At 29.5% G+C, this 23,344-nt stretch overlaps 1 protein-coding gene across 10 annotated transcripts in view; it reads left to right on the forward strand.

Annotated features, from left to right (window-relative positions):
• The window catches only part of LOC129944549 (cAMP-specific 3',5'-cyclic phosphodiesterase), a 363,379-nt gene that overhangs the window by 307,335 nt on the left and 32,700 nt on the right, over positions 1-23,344 (forward strand). For 8 of the 10 annotated variants that reach the window (XM_056054058.1, XM_056054059.1, XM_056054063.1 and 5 more), the window contains one exon: positions 20,972-21,148. In XM_056054058.1, coding sequence (XP_055910033.1) covers positions 20,972-21,148 — 177 coding nt within the window. Of the gene's footprint in view, positions 1-13,310; positions 14,438-20,971; positions 21,149-23,344 lie in introns of those variants that run through there. The other 2 variants (XM_056054061.1, XM_056054065.1) reach the window with 1 other exon arrangement.

Below are 23,344 nucleotides of genomic sequence, written 5' to 3' on the forward strand. Positions count from 1 at the left end.
TTGTCTTATAGGCAGACACGCAATACGACTTGGTGTAGTCTCAAATGACTTCTGCAGGAGCTGTATGGACAAAGAAGAAGAGGAAAGAATCTCTCACCTTCTCTGCACTTGCCCTGCTCTTTCACTAAGACGCAAACTTCATCTGGGAGAGTAGTTCTTTTGATTATCCTAGTGAACTAGCTAAAAATGATATTAAATATCTTCTTCGCTTTATAAAAGCTCAAAATGGTTCGACTAGTAAGAAGTAATTCTCTAGATTCATGTGGTATCACAATGGGCCTTTTCTTTTTTTTTTTTTTCCGCAGCCACGTTAACCTAATCCTTAAAATTCAACAATTTCCCATTGATTTTCTGTGGAGTTGAGATCTGGGGACTGTGCTGGCCATTGTTATATGTCCATCCGGTTTTCTTGAAACCACGTCTTAACCTTATGCTTTGGTCGTTATCCTGCTGAAATATCCAACGAAGAGACAACTGACCTTCACTGTGGGACAGCATTATGTTTGCAAAATATTACGGTACCAAAAAAGTCCAGTCCATGCCCTGAAAAACATCCCCACACCATTACCTTACTTTCTCCTTGTTTTACATTAGCTTTGGTGTATCGTGGATTTAGTGACTTTTTGACTGATCTTGCTAACAGGACGGAACCATCGGAACCCTTGAAATTCAATTTGGACAAAATGGAAAAGTTTACGTTTCTCCATTTTGTAGTCCAGTTGATGTGGTCATGAGGAAATTTGAATCTCGCCAGCTTGTTTTTGGTGGAAATAAAAGGATTTGTTACAGGTTTGAAAGATTCTAGTCCACCATCAACTGCTCGTCTCCGAATTGATCTCGAGCTTTATTCAGGTAGAGTTGGGTTGTATTTCTCTTGATGATATAAAAGGGTCTTTATTAATTCATTTTATTATAGCAGAATCCTGTCGTTTTGATGTGTTTCTTGATCTGCCACTCCGATGATTCGTTTGGAATAACTTCTTGGATTTGTAAAATTTTATTAATGGGCAAATCACTGATTTTGTAATGGAATATTATTCTGATATTTTAAATTGACTCATTCAACTTTCATAATATTTTTTTTTTCTTTAGAGTTTTGTTTCCGACCATTTTACAAAAGTTAGCTAAGAACACTGATTTACTTTCCAGTGAACTGAATAAATCCTAATAAATAGATTCAACTGCACACGTTTGCCAACACCTTTAATATGGGCAATGGATTTTGTAGTTAACGGACTAACTTTTCTCTATTAATAAGAAAAACAGAGATAGCAATAAAAAGTTGCTTTTGTTTTGACTAATAAAAATTGGTAAAACATGTCCTACTTATGTCATATTTTAATAGACCGTTATGAAAACTAGATTCTCTTATGGTCTGTTCAGAAGAATACATAATGTATTAAATTTTGGGAAAAAACTTAACATGATTTGTTTGAGTTTTGAATGACATAGATTGAGGTTTTTTACTTGCTAATGTTTTGGCCATCATTAAAAGAACATTTTAGAACTTTATATGATATTTTTAATTGGTTTGGACACTTTGAGAAACATTCCGGACTTTTTTTTGGTATTAATTTTTTTAAAATTTAAATTTTTAAAGATATTCAGACAAATCAGTGGCTTTTGATTTTGTTTTTAAATTGTTAGTCAAGTGGATTCCTCGAAACGTTTTTCGTTTCATAAATTTTGATGAATAGGATAACATCCGCGTTGCTACTCATAACTTTTCGCTACACATTAAAATTTCATAATCTTTTCAGAATTCGAAATAAAATGTTTCTGAAATTTTTCAAAAAAAAAGTGTCTTTATAATGTCAAATCGCATCTTCAAATGACAATTATTATAGAATTTTCGCAATAAACTTCACGATTATAATTTTACAAAAATGTTGTATGGAATTCTAAGACTCATTTTGGTAGCAAATGTGCAACAGGACTGCAATGTTAACAACTTCATTTTAACCATTAGCGGTCATACTTGATACAGCAGGCCACGTAGCGGCCACGCGGGTTAACTCATAACCCCACGATGAAAAACCCAATTTAAAAAGATGTGTACATATTTTAAGGCTTTAAACTGATTTCTTCAACATTTCTCATGGTTTTTGGGGGTACATTGTTAACATATTTTTGACTTACTATATTGGAAAATCACTTCTTGAACATCAGATGCTTGCTGCTAACATCAGATGTTATTTGCTGTATTAATTTGAAAGGTCTAATATATCTAATTCCACTTTTTTAAGCCCGGGGTAACGAATCACCCCATGTGGCCGCTAAGAGTTAAAATACATTTAAATCTTTAAACACAATCTTAAAGGTGTTTTCATGTACAATTTTTACAATGCAAATTTACACAAGGAGTGAATTTTGCATATGTTCTTAGTGAAAGTTTCATAACAAAAATTATGAAACAGGTAGCATAGACGTAGAGTATCGTAGAGATTTACGTACTTTTCAAACTCTCTGGCTTACTGATCAAATTATACCCATGGTCAATTTAGATAAAAATTAATATGGTTTTGAAATATTTTTTTTTAAATTGACAAGTCGAAATTTCGAAACCGTTTTTTAAAAAAAATCTCAGCAGAAAATACTTTCACAATTCGAAGAAAATGTTCAATTTAAAAATAAATAATTTGTATGACTTCTTACCTTCGGAATTTGATTGATATCTTGCTTAAAATTGCTCTTAAATATATAAAATAAAATAAAATACATGAAAATACATGTAGATACAGGATTTAAGTTGCAATATCAGTATTATTTTTGTCTCTGAATCAATCAATCAGTTTGAGTTTTTAAAATCAATTAATTTCAATTTAAATTCACTTTGATACTAAAATCATTTATTAATGTTAACTAATTTATCCTATTACAATTTAAAGCTATAATTTGTAAATAATAAAGTTATCAATCGTTATGTGTTTCAAAGTCTTAACTAAATCGGAAGTTTTTGGCCTAAATATAATTTGATTGCATTTATATAAAATTTGTCATTGATATCAACAATTTTTAGTTAATATTCCTTAAGTTATATTATTTGTTAGTGCTTTTACTATTGCATTCTCTTTCTTCTGAAATTGATTTCATTTGAACTATTTTGAACAATTCTAATATATTTACTAAATATTTGAAAATTTAAATTTATCTTGATTTTATTTATCAAAATTTTATTATTGTTAAAAAATCCTGACATACATTTTTAAATAAGTATACGAATATTTTTCCATAATTCTTATTTCAACTTCTTCTGTTTTTTTTTTTTTAATTTTCAACATTTTTATCTATATGTAAATTTGAAAATCACTCAAAAATAGTTTAATTTTTCAGAATTTAAATTTGTACATTAAGTTGAATTGATAGCATCAAATACATACGCATCTTTTAAAAGGAGTTTTTAAATATCAAGTATTTAATTAAAGGGTCAGAAATACATCTATTACCATTTTTCTAATGTACAGTAAAAATGGTAAAATGTTATAAACTTTATACATATTTCCTTTCCCTGCACTTGCACTCTAATGTCTAATCTTGTAATTAACTATAATTTAGTAAAATTATCCTGAATTGCACATAATATAGGTAACACTAAATAAAGTCTTTAAGTTGTTTCTAATCCTTAGTAACTGTCTACTATTTAGACCTATCCGTTGCAAGTTCAATATTCTACTCTACTTTTAATCATTGTAGATCCTTTTTATTTTGTTTAAATCTTATCCATTTTGATCCTAAAAAATACTTGAATTTCTTCTTTGTATTTTGCTAAGAAAATAAATAGTTCTTGTAAGTTTTGTTTTAACTATAAAACATTAAGAATCTTTTCTCTTATAAATAAAATTCCCACAATCTTTTAAACAACGGCTTGATTTACTCTTTTCCTCAACGATGTGATTGATTGTTCTTTTTAGCAAACCTAAGTTAAGCTGATTTATTATATAAACAATAGGATAAATTAAATTGTCGTTTATGTTTAAATGCACACTAAAAGACGTGCAGAAGTTGAAAGTTCAGATTTTTTAGGAAGCAAAAGCTTTATTTCTTCTATGTGTTGATAGTTGTAAGCCTCTAGGCCCTGGTTCTACATGGACTGTTGCGCCACCTAATTTATTTATTTTTATTTAATGTTTCTATGAAAATGTTCTTATTATTTCTTATACAAAAAACTTTCTTTTTCTTTTCTACTTCTACTTTTCTACCTTTGCATTAGAGAGTAGTTGAAAAATCGAATCAAAAACTAATAGAATTAACGACTGCCTCAGGAAATTTAGCCATGCTTCCTCGACAGGCACGTAGACTTCAACAAACTTAATTCTTTGTGGAATATGAAAAATATAGAGATTCTTTTTTCTGCCGCACATCAAGAATGTGGAATGCTTTACCGAACTCTAATTCAATTATGTATATAAATGGTCTGTCGGGAATTTTGTGTATGTTCTTTCGTTGAGATGCGACAATAAATTTATTGTCTTAAATGTCTGGACCAAAATAAATAAAACATTAATTTGATTTGAATTTTCCACTGAAGAAATACAAAAAAATGAGTATACGCCCGAGTGCACCTAATTTGTCTATAAGAAACAAATACAAAATTATCGATGATCATAAACAGTGTCAAAGTCTATAAGCTACAAAGATTTTAATATTCTTGTTTGTACATATACTAAACATAAATAATATAATATCATTCATAAAAGTACAAAGCTTTATGTTTCCCAGGAACAAACATATGTATCTACTAAATGTATGTAAGTGTAGATATAACTTGTACTTATATAATAATTTATTTATTTATTTCAAACAAGTATTAGAAAATCATAAATACATCAACTTACAACTTGTACTAAACCATTCGGATAGAAAACATTTGCTGTAGCAAAATAATGTGATTTTTTTATTTCTTTTTTGAAGAGGATGAGATGAAAAGATGTTATTTGCCTCTGGCTTATTGTACTTTAATCATATTGTAATAAATTAATTCCATCCGAATGGCAAACAAGATGAACTGACAAAAAAAAATCAGTTGAAGCTTAAGTTAAAAGAGTATCTTATACAAAAACGCCTACTTATACCCATATTTTGTGGTTGAAATAAACTTTTTCAACACTTATAAATACAAACGTATTAGGTCTTTTTTTTAAGCCAGCAATTTCGCCAGAGGCGCTTTAAATACCCTAAAAAAAGTCTTTTACCATTGTTATTCAAAATACCTCGTACAAAACATTTATATTAGGGTTTCAATTTCTGAAATTAAAGAAAAAAAAAAACTTCATATTAAGAAAATTAAGAAACGTGTTTCCACTAAAAATGTTCATGCATTAATAATTATTTTTATTAGAATATTGGTAATATTGGAACAAAAGCAATTATCCTGCGGATTAATATCTGCATTTTCTTTTTCATAATATGTACAACCCAACCATATCCTATCCATTTCCAACAAGGACATGAGCACTAAAATGAAAGCAGCTCTTTTGCTAGGTGACACACAGGACACAGAACACAGCATGAAGTTCCATTTGTTCGTTTGTTACTGTTTTTTCTGTCTTGGATTTATTCACTTGGTCTTCGTCGGCGTCGTCGTCGTCGTCGTCGACATTCGTGGTCATCGCTGTGTGACCTCAAGCCAGGCAGTGACATTTTGTCCTAGTTGTAGCCTAGGAGTCGATATGTTTACCCATATCATGTCCGGTATTTAGTTTGGTCGTTAACTGGAAGACAAACTGGGTAAATGGTTGTGGCAAGCAAGCTGCAAACACGATAACATCGTTACCATCGTTAAGTATTATTTACATGGTCATCTGTGACGTTGTTTTTACCGTTATGCTATATGTACGCATCATATGGATTGAAGCAATATTATTGGCTATAGTGAACGGCAGCGTTATTCCAAGGAAAATCACTATATGGTTGTTTTAAGTAGAGATATCGTACTTATGAATATAAAGGGTGTTTTTTTTATAGATGTGTTGTTTTCAAGAAGAAATGATACGTATGTTATGTTATGGCCAAATTAAAAGATAAGTGTTTGTAATTTTGCTTTTTTAAATGATTTTAGACCACTTTTTGCAGCAATCGCGGCAATATCTCTGCGTTATTGCGCCGAATACTCTCTTCCAAGGCGTCAATTTCTCGGGTTTATATACGACAACTTCACATAACCGCACAGAAAATAGTCGAGCTGCGTTAAATGGCATGATCTTGGATGTCAAGCCTTGCAAAAAATTTTAGAAGTAAGTCTATTGATTATAAAATTGCAAATCAAACCAAACATATGTACATCAAGTGACACCTGTCAACAAGACCAATACCTAAAAAGTATCACAAGATTGAAAGGCACACGTCTAAAAAAAGCACCCTATACTTTTTTCCTATAAAAGCGGGTAGGTACAAGTTTATTCGAATGGCAGTTGGTCCAATTTGAGGTTACCAAAAAATATCGAGAATATATGCAAAAAAGGACATGAGAACGTCACTCAGAGCCACCACATGTTCCGAATACATATTTTTGACTCAATTAAAAACGAAAATAAAAATCTATATTTATTACGATTGCTCGTACAGGTTCCTCATTTTGTATGAATTTAGAAATTGAACTGTTTTCCAAACGCAAACTGCATTCAATTCACCTAAATGGAAAAAATGCTTTATGCATATTACATATAAATCCATTGATTTTTGATAAAGGTACCACCTGAAGAGGAAACTTTTGGTCCGTATTAAAACACACGATTTTAATAAAATTTGTGTTTCACTATGAAAGATAAAGTTAAACGGACATCTCGTGAATCTACCTTTATTTGCATGAGAACTAAATTTCTAAATCAATTTTCTTCAAATAAGGAACTCAAGGATTTTGAAAATACCCCAGATATTAAATTGGCTTTTTAAAGCTTCCAAAGATGGAACTTGTAGTCTTTCATTAAATTGTCATATCTAATAAAGTACATCAAAAATTTAAAAAGAAAAAGAGGGTGGGATGCGACCCACACTGATAACTTCCCATCCCGTCTGTCAAATTGTCTTACTTAAAAGTTTTTAGGATTTCGTCTTGGGTTAAAAAATTGGCAGTTGAATTATTCTTAAAAAATTTAAAATTACCAACAACATTTTTCATGTAGAGAAATAGTTTAGTTTAAAAATCTAGTTTTGTTAAATTTAAGTAGCATTTCTTAAATTTTTACAAGTTGGATGAATGAAATTAATTTGAGAGATATCAAGAACCGAACATCAATTTTTACCAAATTTGCGTACAATTTCTTGTAGATTTTATTTTTTTATGAAAAATCGGTCTGTTGGATTTTTATAAAAAAAAAACTACTAAATATTGAAAACAATATTTTCTGTGAAATAAAAAAGTTTGAAGACAATATTTTTAGTTTTTGAAAAGTTATTTGAGTCGAAAGTAAATTTTTGCCAAGTTTTAAAAAAACTGTCAATTCGATTTTCTCAAAAATGTTCAGACTCTTTAAAACAATATGTCTTACAAGTTAAAATTAGTTGAAAGCCATAATCTCAAGTTTTTGAAAAGATATTTGAGTCGAAAACAAATTTTTACGAACTTTTGTTAAATTTTATTTAAATTTTTATTTTTTGTAAAAAAAAACTGTCAATTCGATTTTTCTCAAAATTTTACCGAATGTTGAAAACAAATTTCTTATAAGATAAAATACGTTGGAAGCCATAATCTTAAATTTTTGAAGAGATATTTGAGTCGAAATTCAATTTTTACCAACTTTGAGTAATGTTTTTTTAGGTTTTTATTTTTTTATAAAATTGTTTTGGAGATAAAATCAATTTGTATTCTTAAAATTTTTGAGGTGACAAAGTTTTTTGATTTATAAACAAAAACGTCAATTCGATTTTTTTCAAAAAATAAACTTGTTTGGTACGTTACAATATATGATATAAAATTTAATTCAAGTCTCTAGTGTTTTTGGTTCGTAAGATATTTGGGGTTAACCAAAATTAAGTCGATATCTCTTCTGGTTCTTGAGCTATGGATGACTAAAAAAAAAACTCGCTAACGTATGAACGTACGTACACACGCACGCACAGACATTTTTCTAAAAATCTTTTATTTCGACTCTAGGGACCTTGAAACGTCGAGAAATGCCAACATTTTCAATTTGACAAATCGGACCCATTGTAATAACTCCTATGGGAAGTTAAAAATAATTTTGATTTTCTTTTTCATTTTTAAACAAATAAGTTTTTTGAAACAACGGAACTGTTTTTCAAATTGTTGGCATAGATTGATATTTTTTCATGAAACAAAATGATAAATAATTTTTGTATCAACTTTATTAGTTACATTTTTAAAATGGTTCTTTCACAACAATAAAATTAAAGTCACTTCAAACAAATTCTTCTTGAATTTTACTTAAACCAGTCATTACATTTTGAAGAAAAAAGGATAAACAATTTCAGTTCAGTTTTTAGAAACATTCTTGTTATAGCGATTTTAAAAGTTACCCGATATTTTTGTTAACCTTTTTTAATTTATTCTAAATATCATTATATTATGATTTTCATTCAAATTGCTAGTGTTTGATTAGTATTGTGTGTATTTTTTGTCCGAATTATTTTTATTTGAAATAAAAATTATTTAAACATACAAAATTTCAAAATTATAAGGTTTTTACTTAAAAATTAATTTAATTAAATTTTCTAAATCATATAAAAATATTCGTCAAAATTTTTACATATTTTTAGGTTAACAAAAATTGATTTCCTGAATTAAAACGATAAACATTATTTAGTATAAGTTGCAGACTACGAGGAACTTGAAATTGTTTTTAGTAACATAAAATTAAATCATATTGTTCTAGAATTACTACAAAAAATACTCTCATGGATTTTTATTATTGAGGACATTTTTAAAAACTTTTTTACATATATCACATACGGTGATATTTAATTCCATTTAAAAATTAAATAATCGTTCCGAAATGTTCTGTAATTCAGTAATTTAAGAAATAAGTCTCAGAAGTTAGTTGTGAGGACGTTGTGCGTATAGGGTTTTTAGTTTTGAATCTGGATAAATTATATTACTGCTCAGATCTCTAAGCAGTCCAGGATCCTTCGTCATCAATGGGTCAGCATTAAAAGAGTTTCACGAATTATATATGGATTTTATTTAATACAAATATTTAAGATGAAATTGAAGTGTATTACCAATTGGATGACGTTGTAATTCGCAAATGTGAAAGCATATACATTTTTGGATTTAAAATGCATGAATATTGCTAAAAACGTGTTTCAACTTAAAGCAAACTAATTATGATACATGAACTACGGCCTTTGCAATATTTGGATCAGAAAAGTTATTGAAAGGAAACTGACATATTTGTAACAACAATAGATTGGATATAATATGCTTGTTTTGAATTGAGAGCATGGATTCGAGAAGACAAGCCTCGAAAATATATTCGGTTTTAGGATATCGTCTTGGAAATTCAAACTGTCCTTCCCACTGGAGAAACATATTACAATGGACCGAATGAAATATTTTGTTTACAAATAAAAACTATTTGTGACTACTTGTTGTTTAAATAAAAAGTATTCACATTTAAAAAAGGTAAATTGTCAAGTTGGAGCCTAATAATCAAATTAAAAAAATAAATTGGAAAAATGACAAACTTTGAATTGAAAATTAGTGATACTACCTACCTAAAGAATGTGGAACACAATTTTGTATACATCATTCTATGCAATTTTAGAAGAAATGCGAAAATACTTTCAAATCTCATGGAGAATCTAATGGATGGATTTCATTAAATTGGAGTTTCTTTATACCTAATAAACATTACAAGTACAAAACAAAATTGGACAAAACTAAACCATAATCTGTATAAAACTTATTTAAACAAATATCAAAAATAATCTATATTTTATTTTTTGATGGAGATGAAGATGTAATTAATAAGAACTAAAGAAAGATTATGGTCTTACTATGTGTAGATTTTCGAGTGCAACAGATGGCGCTATATTTGTTGACAATAACTTTCAAAATAACAAACAAATACTACAGCTTTTGTCTTTTTCCTCATAATTAAACAAATCAATCGAGTCAGCTTAAAAAATGGATTTTATTTAGTTTTGTAAGTAATTATAAAAAAAATATTACAATGTTGAAAAACAGAATGAGAAGTAAAGTTTGAATTATCTTATCCTGTTTTTTTTTTTAATATTCGAGACACTTTTAAGATTTTGTTCTAAAAGGTAGTCATTATACATTTGATACGGAGCAGACATATATATTTTTGTAGGACTATAAACATATTTAAACATTAAAACATTAGTTGAAAAAAAATCTGTCGAAATATCACAGTTCATCTTGAGTTTTAAAGTGAAGTGATATAGTGGTTTGTGTGTTGGACATTATTCTACAAACACATCATCGGACGTCAAGGAGTATCAAACGTACCACAGTCTAAAAATATAAAACTCAAGTCAAATATCTATCCGTAGCAGTCTCTTACTTTACCTTTTATCTGCAGTGATTCCACTGCGAATGTTGTATTTGTTGATTATATACTGTACTAGGGATGGCTTCTCCAAAAAAACACTCCTTTATATCTATTTTTTAATGCTTTTTAAACTGTCATCATCTCAAATGAGGTACAGCCCTATTCTGCTATTCACGTGGATGGTATATTCGATTCACCCATTCGATTCCCTTTCACATTGCCTTTGCATTCTGCTATCCATCGGATGAACTACATACATTATCCAAAACCAATTTGAAATTAAAAAAAAACAGCTGTTCATGTAAAAATCTTGGGAATGTTGGATGAATTGTTTTGATTCATACAAAAATTAAGTCTAATCAATCTGCCTAAACAGAATAATTTGTGTAATTTTTGCAAATGGGCATTATTGGACTTTATATTCCAATTGTAAGCAGAGGAATAAGAGAATCCTCAAACAGAGAGCTTCGGAGAAATGTTAGAAAGTGTCTTCCTTCCCCTAAAAATGTTAATATTCTTTTATTTATAAAACAAAAATTAATAAACCCGACATCAAATGAAAAATCCGCTGCATTTTAGATGCGGATCTGAATTGTATAGAAACAATGCTTTCACGTGAATAGAAGAGTACCGCGCAGTATTGCCGACGTTACCGAAATACACAGATTCACTTCTAATGAATAGCAGAATAATGATTAGTGAAAAATTCAAGTAAAGTTCCCCCCCAATGAATAGCAGAATAGGCCTGGTAGTTAAATAATTTGTTTTGAAATCTCTTGTTCCATCTTCTTTAATTTTTATTATATTTTGTGTCACAAAATTTGTTTTACACAAATAAAAACAAATTGTATTTACTTTCGATGTAGATCTTCAAAAACTGCATTTGTTCTCAAAAAAATAATTTGTTTTTATTTAACGTTCCACGAATTTTTCGTTTTTCAATATCTGGCCAATCATAATATTTCTTAAAATTTTGTAAAGACTAATTTCTATGCAGCAAAGATTGTTTAGTGGCTGAATTTTTCGGATGAATTTGGTTGATAATGCTTTTTAGTCACCCTAAAGTGTAAATAAACAAAATAATAGAACTTTTAATAAATAAAAGAAATTAAAAACCCAAAAATTGTAGCTTACAATTTAGCACAGAAGAAAATTAGAGTTCTAGATATTTCAAAAAGAAATTTAAACAGTCTTCATTAAAAACTTTACGACGTGTAAGATCGTTCCAAGAAATGTGTATTCATAGAAACTACAAAAATTATTTTGTTTATCATAGCTTTGTGCAATTTAAAATTTTTTTTCAGATAATACAATCAAACTTAAGGAGTTGAAACGCGAAAGCAAAAATTAATTTTTTTTGGAGAAAAACTTCAGACTTTTGAGGTCTTCGAAAGTTTTGAAGTAGTAATAGCAGGTGTATCGTTATTAAAAACGAGTTATTCAGTTTTTTAAATGAATCAAAATATAAAATACGTTATGTTTGACATTGAATGTAAATAAGTTGATGGGCTTATTTTAAGACTTCAAGTTTTTAGTAACTAAACTAGTAAACAAGTATTCAGTAGTTTTATTTGTGTTGTCTTATGTCCTTTTTTAAATAGTTTTAACTTCAGCCCTATTCTGTCCATCGATCTCGTGAAAGATTGTACATATATTCTTCTATTCGTTGGAGTAAAACAATAGTTTAAAGCATTAATTCAAGTGGATAGAACCGATTAAGTATAAAATCCAATTTCGAAAAAGAAAAAACTTTGTGCGTTCATTTTCAACACATTAGAAGACTTTACATTTTAAATTAGCATCAGGAAGATCCGTAAAAGCTCTAAAATATTAAACTGTCTAAATATTGGCATTACTTTTGCAATTGTGAGATTTTATCTTATTTTGAACTTTTGAAACTCCATTCACAGTCAAAACTGAAGTTAAAAGAAACAAAAAAGAAATTTAAAATAAATACGCCTATTGAATGCATATGTATATTTTTCTTCTTTGAATTGTGTTAATATTGTATTCTTTGTGAAATTAAGACGAATGAGTTTTCTTTGACACTGTCAAAATGACAGACGTCAAGAAACTAAATGCTGTTAACTATATTGACACATGAATTGATTTGTCAGTATAATAAATAGGCTATAAAGTATGTTTGTTCATATGTAATAACAAGAAAACCAATTGGCTCTAATTCTCCCAAACCTGCTTTTAGATATCTCACAAAGAAAATACTTTATATTGCAACATAAAATAAACACAGCTTTTTCAAACTGCACACTTGTAGAGTAATTTGCAATATTAAAAACATAGCATTTACCAATCTGACCGGTTCTACAAAATGTGCATTGCACTTGCACTAATGGTTATATACTCAACTTATTTGGCTCACATTCAATTTAAATTAAGAAAAAATACAAAAATTAAATACAAACGTTTTAGTCGTGCTGTTTAGTTTTTATGTTTTTCTTTTTGTTTGTTTAGCTTAAAACTTGTAGTTCATTAATCACTCTTGTATAAATCGTTTATGTAGTTTATGTTTTAGTTTAAATATCTCTATCAGCAAGCAATAAAAACTGAAAAAAAAATTAAATAAAAATTGAACAAACAAATCGAGTACATCATTGACAAATTCGATCTATATAGAAATACAATTCGACAAAAAAAAAAACCGATCAAATGGCAACGCAAAACCTCTTACTCAAAGTGCGCCCTTGATCAATCTAAATGAACAAAATAAAAATATATCGAAGCAAAGCATTTTTTGATCATATTTTTTATTTGTTTTGTATAAATTATACTTTGGCCAACATTGCGTGTGAATCATACGAAATTTTCATTTAACATTAGATTCTCAAGCACATCCGCATCAACTCAAAAGGCATAAACCGCATAAGAAAAACACTGAACAAATTATTAAATTATAATCGAATCAATGCTTAAAATCAAAATTTGCATTCCTAAAATACTCACAACGATCAAAATAGTGAACATCTTCTTCTTCTTCCTAATAAAAATATACTCGTACATAATTGTTAAACAAAAAAGATCTAAATATATGGATGTGCTATGATTGCAACGTTTTTCATACTAGTTGCAATTTTACGTTCACTCCGTTGGAGAAATCGGTCATCGTCGGAGAGTCTTGAGAAGAACGAAACCAGTTGCTCGCCAACTACCGACCAGCCCAACGATTCCGATGGCCAGTCTAATTCGACGATAGTTCATGCGGCTGGGTCAGGACCCGAGACTGGTAGTCGCAGGTCAAAGGATTACGGCGACAGCAAGATCACCTATCAACGACTCTCGCGGCCCAGATTTAGCCTGCAAGTGAATACGCCTTCATCGTCGTCGTCGAGAAGATTCAACGATCGCACCTACTCAATTGGGACACTGGTCCGGACAAGACATGGCGACACAATTGACGGTGGTGAATTACACCAATACAAATCTCAGCATCAGCAGATAGATTTACATCAGCCCAACGAGAATAGAAATGAAGAAGGCGGACCGTCTCCGTCGCATAAGTCACCCGAGAACCAAGAAAGAGACCGCGAGCGACACTGTCAGAACGACAGTCAATTAGACGCTGATGACGACGATGATGATGAAGACAACCGTCGCGATGCCGAGGAATTTTATAATAGCATCCAAGATTGTGCAGCTTCTTCATTAAGCAACATATCCGGTGGTCCGCCATCAGCGTCCCGCCGAAAGCGCTCCTCATTGTTTTCGCGCAGTGATTCATCGGCAACGACAACCTCGTCGACAAGTGGCAGTGGCACCTATACAGGTGGTAAGCGACGATCGACGGCTTCTATAATCTCGTCATCGATGTGCTCCGATGTGATTCCCATTGATCGGCGCAGCTCAACGGAACATAGTCGGGCCAGCAATACTCGTCGGTCGAGCGGAAGAATCCGCAGATATATATCACGAATGACGATAGCAGGAGCTCGTAGACGTACCACTGGCAGGTAGATAATTTGATCGTTTCTCATTTTCTAACTTATTTTTTGTTGTAAATTTTTACTAACCATGCTAAAGGATCGTTGCCAAAGGAGCCTTAAAGTATCTATGACAACAAAATAATAACTAGTGAAATTAGATCTTCGCAAGTTTTCACGCGTGGGTGCGTGCGTCGCGTCGGTTCTTTATTTTATTCAATGGGATGTATGATGACAGGTTAATTGTCAACTTAAACTTGAGGCATGTATCGTATCAGATTTCGGGTTGGAATATTTGGCATACTAATCTGAGAACTAACGGGGGCGGATTGATTGTGAAATATTTTAGAATACTTATATACCAACGTTGTTTGTTTTGAATTTAATGAATTTGAGACTCACGCGATTTTCTCAGATTGACATGTTGCCACATTTGAAGACAAATGAATTAAATGATTGACCTTTTATGGTTTGACAAGTCCACTTGCCGCTTTATTTGGATATCAATAAAACTTCGGTTGAAGCCACAAATAGTACCACTTTCAATTTCAAGCTTTAGACTTTTCTATTTTATTGATAACACATATTTTTTTAAAAATAATTTAATGTATTTTAATTTAAATGTTTATTCACTCCTTTTGGGGTTATAATTGATGAGTTTTTTAATGTTGGACAAGTAATTTGAAAATAATAAAAATCCACTTATGTATTGTAAAGGTCCGCAAAATGAATTATGATAGTGAAATAAGACTGAAGCAAAAGGATTCAATCAAAATAGGATAGGATAGGACTAATGTCAATGGATGTTTTCGGTTGTTTGATTAATTAACTTTGACTTTATGGATTCGTTTAAGATTCGAAGATTTTGATCAACCATGATTAACTAAATTATTATTTAAAAGACAGCAGATTTTTATTCTGTTGGTATGTCTGTCTGATATTTTCGTTTTTTAACTACAATCCTTTTTTATATTTCGTTTTCAGTGCTTTTTTCATTGAAAACTTTCAAAAAGTTAACAGTGTTCAAATTTTTGTTTTATGGGTCATTCATTTAGTGGTTTCAAGTTAGCAGCACTGGCTCTTAACACTTGTAAAACTCAGCTGTCCTTTGAAGTTTAATAATATATGTGTATTGGTTTCTATGTGGATCGCTAGAATATCGAAATCGATAAAATTGTGAAGAAGTTTGAAGAGAGTGGAGACGTTATTTAAGTCTTAAGCACGAATTACTTAAAACGTAATATGTAATTTAATTTTGTTTGAACTGGCTCGTATTTTAAGACTTTGTTGGATTTGTTTATCAGACTTTTAGAACAGGTTAAGAACATCGACAATTTTGCAAATCAGTAAGTCTAGTTTTTGTTATGATATCAGTGCAAAATAAGCGTTTCTTGTTAATTTTAAATTACCAAATTATACATTTTTAATCTAAAATGGACAATTTCTTTAAAAAAAATCTAGTCTCTAAAACTTGTTTAAATGGAAACATAGTCCTAATTCATTTCTTCATCGTGCTTCCAAGCGTAATAACTCTCATTAAGATCTTAGTTTTAGATAAAACTTCTATTGATTTCACCTTCAAATTTGAGGATCTAGGATACTGTGGAACTCCTTTTAGCAAATTTTTTAATTCCTTAAAAGATTCTTTCAGTATTGTAGTTTTGAGCTTTACCAAGCTTGTGGAATGTTTAAAATGCAATTATAAAATCGCTTGTCACAAGTTTCAGATTAAAAAATACAAATAAACATATGTGGGTCTTAAAGTCAAGTTTCGGAACTATCGAAACACAAGATGCGACCCACACTGATAACTTCCCATCTTGTCTGTCTATTTGTCTTGCTTAAAAGTTTGCAGGTTTTCGTGTTGTGTTAAAGATGTTGGCAGTTGCATTATTTTTAAAAATTTTAAAATTACCAACTATATTTTTCATATAAAGAAATAGTTTAGTTTGAAAATTTAGTTTTGTTTTATAGATTTTTAGTCGAAAACAAATTTTTACCAATTTAAATAGCAATTCTTAAATTTTTTCAAATTGGATGAATAAAATTAATTTGAGAGATATCAAGAACCGAACATCAATTTTTACCAAATTTGCGTACTATTTCTTGTAGATTTTATTTTTTTATGAAAACTCGGACTCTTCCGAAAATTTTTATAAAAAAAAACTACTGAAAACAATATTTTGTGTAAAATAAAAAAAAAAGGGTTGAAAACAATATTTTTAATTTTTGAAAAGCTACTTGAAAGTAAATTTTAGCCAAATTTTTAAAAAACTGTCAATTCGATTTTTATCAAAAATTTTCAGATTGTTGAAAACAATATTTCTTATAAGTTAAAACTAGTTGAAGCCTAAATCTCAAGTTTTTGAAAAGATATTTGAGTCGAAAACAATTTTTTACGAACTTTTGTTAAATTTTCTTTTAAGTTTTTATTTTTTATAAAAAAAACTGTCAATTCGATTTTTCTTTAAATTTGCCCGAATGTTGAAAACAATATTTCTTGTTAGTGAAAATTAGTTGAAAGCCATAATCTCAATTTTTTGAAAAGATGTTTGAGTCGAAAATCAATTTTTACCAACTTTTGTCAAATTTTCTTTTAAGTTTTTATTTATTGTAAAAAATCTGTTAATTTGTTTTTCTCACAATTTTACTGAATATTGACAACAATATTTTGTAATAGATAAAAGTAGTTTAAAACCAATGTCTCAAATTTTTGAAAAGATATTTGAGTCGAAAATGAATTTTTACCAGCTTTTATTAATTTTTTGTTTAAGTTTTTATTTTTTGAAAAAAAAAACTGTCAATTCGATTTTTCTCAAAATTTTACCAGATGTTAAAAACTTTATTTTTCGTGCCACAAAATTGTTTTGGAGATAAAATCATTTTGTATTCGTAAAATTTTCGAGATGAACATTTTTTCAGTTTTTTTGATATAAAAAAAAACCGTTAGTTGGATTTTTATTTCAAAAAATATACTTCCTTGGTATCACGTTACAGTATATTATATAAAATTTAATTCAAGTCTCTAGCGTTTTTGTTTGTAAGATATTTAGGGTTAACCAAAAAGTTCACCTTTTTTTTAAACTGCTATGGTAAAAAAAAACCGACCACGCATTTTTCTTGAGAGCCCTTTCTGCCTTTTTGTCTGTATAACAAAATTTATTTGAAGTCGATATCTCTTCTGGTTCTTGAGCTATGGACACCGAAAAAAACGTCGCGAACGTACGGACGTATGGACGTACGAACATACATACACTCGCAAGCACGCACAGACATCTTTCTAAAAATCTTTTATATCGACTCTAGGGACCTTGAAACGTCGTGAAATGTCAAAATTTTCAATTTTTCAAATCGGACTTATTACAATTACTTTCTATGGGAAGTTAATAATATAAAAGCATTGTGTCGAGAAGTAGCTTTTAATCTCAAATATGGGTATAATGAAATAAATGCGTAGGGATAGGAAGCCAAATCGTCCTTTCCATGTTACTTCTCTCCACAACTCGACCATTTTGTCCCAGCCGCACTTTGACTTTAAGCCTGTGCACGTTAAAAGGAAGACAAAGTCCATGGACCTTTTTTAACAATTTGTGTAAACCTAAAGTTCATAGACATAATGCCAAAGGTCTAATCACAGGAAGGACTGCAAAAATAATTTAAAATAGTGTTAAAGATTTCTCTAAAAAAGGGATGAAAAGAAATGAATAGTGGATTCTTTTTATGTTTTACTTCCATCTTAGAAAATGTTTGGAAATCTTACACCTAGTTCAAAGGAAATTATAGAAATTGAAAAAATGCTTGATTTTTAACTGTTTTTAAAACGAAACTTTAAATATGATGTTTACAAAAAACAAAATTTTCATTATTATAAGGTTCTTAAGATAAATTAACATGTTAAGTATTTATTATAGTTTATTTGGAAATTCTAAATCATCTTTCGAGGTTATTCATCTGTTAGCTACAGAGAGCTCAATTCAGCAAGCAGAAAATTTGCAATTGGTAAGGTTAAAAACCTTATGTGGCTTCAAGAAATAAACAAATTAAGCAACAACAAAATGTGGGTACATATTGGTGGTGTCTTTGGCCCGTGTATTTCTGTTAATTTAATTGGTCATTGTGACGTTATTAATTGTTTAATTCGGTAGATCAAGCCGCATTAGGCGTGTAGCTATAAACATTCTTCAGACAATTATTTTGCATCCTTTTTTGATGAGAAGAGTTATTACGTTAAAATGTTGGCTATGTTGTCTATAACATTTCAATTCATAATCGAAGTTGTATAGAAATTACTTATTTTTGCTATCATAAAAAACATACAATTTTTAATGCGATGTATTTATATATCCATACTAATATTATAAATTTGAAAGTAACTCTGTCTGTCTGTTACTCAATCACGCCTAAACTACTGAACCAATTTGCATGAAATTTGGTATATTTTGATACCCGAGAAAGGACATAAGCTACTTTTTACCCTTTTTTGGGCCGATCGCTCTTACGCCTAAACTACTGAACAGATTTAAATGAAATTTGGTAAGGAGTTAGCTTGAGACTTAAGAAAGAACATGACCTCGGGAAAACAACGCACTCCCATGGGAAAAATTACTTTCCGTGGTATCTGATCGCTTTCACTCATAAATTACCAAAGATTTCAATAATATTTGGCTAAAATTGGTATACGGGGAAACAACGCATTTCCAACCCTTATGAAATAAGTTTTCGACCATGTTAAACTTATCATACACGTATATTAACCACGTGCCTCAAGCCCTAACGTTAGACGACGGGTGGAGTCGCACGCGGTAGACGAGGCAGCGGTACTATCAAAAAAAAAACTATTTAATGCGGATGAAGTCGCGGACAAAATCCTTAACAATTGTATCAGTAATTTGCAACGAATATATTTTTCTAGCAAAATTTTGCAAAATATTTGCCTTTTGCGAAGCACCTATTTTTATATAACCACTCTTATTATTTGATTTGATGTTCACAACAAATTTGATTTATAAATCATAGGCCAAGGTCAATTCTATTCGTTAACACACATGAAAACTTCACATTCACAATTCTCAAAAGTATCCGAATAAAATTACCTCCAATTCCATCAGCAATATTATTAATATTAATAAATGACTGTAGTAAAATTAGTTAGGTACCTATTTTTCGGTCATGCAACATAAAACATTTTAAACCATAAAGAATATTTTGGTATATTTAAATTTGTATTTTCTTTTTTGCTAAATCATTCCAACTGCCACTCTGCTCTCTGGCTATGTTCCAATTTAAATTGAATGTACAATTCTACAGCTGAGATGAAATGTATTTAATTTTTTTCTAATACATATGCCTACATAATTATTTCACTTCGTAATAAATTTCCGACACGTTATTAGTGGTTTGGAAATTATAAGTTTCTAATATAAATAGCTATTAAATAAGTATTTTGTTAATAATATACCTATGACCTCAAAAAAATTGTTTAAATACAAAAATTCATCCAAGAGAAATGTTTCGAAACAAATTATTCAAAAAATTCGACTTAAATTTAGAGAAATTAAAAATATATATATTTGCGATCATGTGCATTTTTTATTTTTTTTTTTTCAACTAACTGTAAAAATATTTTGTTAAGAAAAACGGAACCTATAATTAGTACATTTTTAAACTGCATTACACATTTTTTGTGAATAATTATTGAAATTTGGAAACAATTATTTGAGATTAAGAATAAACTTAAATACTCGCTCACACAAAACGACTTGAAGCTACATTTCGTTCTATGGGAATTTGAAAGATTTTCTACAATCAAAGATTCCAGAAAGTTTTAAAAAAACTGAGTTCCGCTAAGTAACATTTCCTATGACAAAACTTCAAAAAGGCAAAAGATTTTTGAAAAATAAGAAATAAAGTTTATCATAGTACTTTTGGATCAGTGCAATGCACTTGTTCATTAATCAGACAGCAGCATTTTAGATGAAATGGTATCAAACGCCTTTCCAGAAATATGAAAGGCGTTCACAAATTTGTAAGGAAATTGAATTTTGGTTAACAGCTTTTTCTTAAAGCCATCTAGGTTAACTAATGGAGAGCACAGCAGAATTAGCTACGTTTACAGTGATTGCTTTTAATTCTTAATTTTCTCTCGAATTTTCTAGTTTCATGAGATTTATAAAATCAGATGTTGAGATATTAACCTTTGGGGCTTAGAATTGTATTTTCACCCATTTTTAGAAATTGCTTCTGTTGTATTTGCCTTGGAGTCAAAATTTAAATAAATATAACTTTAAACTTCGTACTTCGTTTTCCCCATACGATTTCTGTTTTTTTTTTCTATAGTTTTCAATATTTCAAAAACATTATAATGCTATCAATTCGACTGTGTCAAATAACTTTTTTCCAGTGCCACTATTTAATGTTCAAATATAAAATTATATTAAAAAATGTACTTACACCCAAAATATAATAGAAGAGAATTAAAATTCTTTAGTTAAAACTTCGGTTCATACTTCAAATATTCATTTTACTTATACTAACTTTTCTATTATCCTTTTTATATACTTTCAGCTTTGATGTAGAAAATGGCCAAGGCGCTAGATCTCCGCTTGAAGGCGGTTCACCAAGCGCTGGATTGGTTTTACAAAACCTCCCTCAACGTCGCGAATCCTTTCTATATCGATCGGATTCAGACTTTGAAATGTCCCCAAAGTCCATGTCAAGAAATTCTAGCATAGCAAGCGAAAGGTAAATAAATTTAAATTTATTTATGTACATACATTTAAATATTTTATGTTTTGTGTATTCTTGATTATTTTTTTGAATCATTATTTTGTAATATTATGTAAAAAGCATGTTTGAATTTATAAATAATTATTATTTATTAACATTTATGAACTGAAAAGATTTCTATAAGCAAGTTTATGTTTTACAAACACAAAGTTTTTAATTTAGTTTCTGGTCTTAAAACAATATTTTTGATTTTATTTTTCGAACCAACATAAACTTGCTTTTTACTGTAAAACCTATTTTGTATATAAAAAATAAACATAATCACACTTTTTTTCTGACATGCTAAACCCCTGTTCCAAAAAAATTGTTGTATAATCCAAAAAGATTGCACCGTATAAATCCAACGTTTAAATTGAAGTGTGTTGTAGTTTTTGGCTTTTTTTATTATCTTGAACCCTTTAGCACAAACCCTTTTTTTCATAATAATTTAAGTATTTATTCAAAAGCACTTCCTTTCAATTTTAATAAATATAACTTTAAGTCAGGAAATATGAAGCTACGCATTCCAAAATCCTTTTGAACTTGATACTGCAAAACTCTTTTTAATTTATGAATTTTCATTTACCGTAAACCATTTAAACTTAACTTAGTTAACTTTGACGTTGTTCATTGTTTAAAGGAATAAATGTTTAACTTAAAAATCTGAGATATTCAATTTTAAAATGAAATACAATACAAGCGTTTTTTAGTTCTTTACAGAAATTTTATTTCGAGCATGAGGAAAACATTTTCTAAACCAAATATTTATTGATTATATTGTTATAAAGCTATCGATGCACACAATAATAGGAACTTATGTGTCAGAAATCAAAAAGGCAAAAAAACAACCTTATATAAGGTCATTCATTTCATTTCAAGTTGATAACGCTGAAATTTGACACTTGTCATTTCAAGTGACAGAATATTAGTTAAAGTTGTTCTTTTTACAATTATGGATCGCTTAACAATCGAATAACGCGTTAAAATAATTAAATCTTGCATTACTTTATGATTATGGTCATCAAAAATACGCAAAATAAGCAATCAAGCTATAAAATTGAGACGAAATTTAAAGAAAGTGGAAGCGTATTGATGTCGTGAAGCCTGAGCATCACCGTAATGCACGCTCAGTGAAGATATTACTTCAGATAGTGGAAGCGCTGATGATATTTCGAATTTTATCGATATCAAAATATTGAAGTCCAATTATAGTGGATTTGTTTTCGCTGGTGATTGATTATCATGACTAGATGTGATTCCAATAAAACGGGCCAAGAAGAAGACCGTTTTTCTATGAGGCTGTGCAAAAGGCGAATTATACCCGAGCTCTAGACATATTAAAACAAACATTACTACAGTATTAGCCGATATTCAACCCGAAATGTGGAGAAAAGTTCTTAAAAATTAATGGTAAAGAATATCGTTCTTAAATCATCTGCACATTTTAATGATGTTCTTTTCGCACCTAATGCCAAAATCCAAACTTTAAAATGAAAACAATTTTCAAACAAAAATGTACCGCTGTGAGTGTTTTTTTTAATTTACTTTCGATACTAAAAAATCAATGATCCTATTTTTCACTAATAGTGAAATACTGCAGTATATCAATCTATTTGTCACAATGTTAGGTCCCAGAAACTTTTTTGACCTATTCACTATTTTCAAAACACTTAAGAAAACAAACCAAATAAATGGTAAGGATTATTTTTGTCAATGAACTGGAGAAGTGTAACGCGATTTTGTAGATCGAAATTAAGACGTCTAAAATCTTTTACTTAGATCCAAAACATTTTCTAAACAGCCTGAGGTTAAAACTAAAACCGAGTTAACTGATGTTATTCACTTTTTTAACACTGATGCTTTACTAAAGCAGATTTATTTGATATTTTATCTTTTGAGAGTTTCGGTTTAAAAATGGTTAACTTCACTTAAGGTTTAAATCAACAGTTTTACTAACTACCTTAAGAAAAAACACAACATTGTAAATTATATAATTGAATATTTCTTCCTTATCAACAAAAAAAAATTCTTTCCAGACGAATTTAATTTGAAATCGTTTAATAAGGTAGTAAATTCAAAGTATTTTGTTCCTTTAATGTACTTCAGGGATACCTGCTACTGAAATACTAAAAAAACCCGGAAAAGATGAAATATCAGTGAACTAAAACATCA

The sequence above is a fragment of the Eupeodes corollae genome, chromosome 2 (assembly GCF_945859685.1).
Source record: "Eupeodes corollae chromosome 2, idEupCoro1.1, whole genome shotgun sequence".
Lineage (NCBI taxonomy): Eukaryota > Metazoa > Arthropoda > Insecta > Diptera > Syrphidae > Eupeodes > Eupeodes corollae.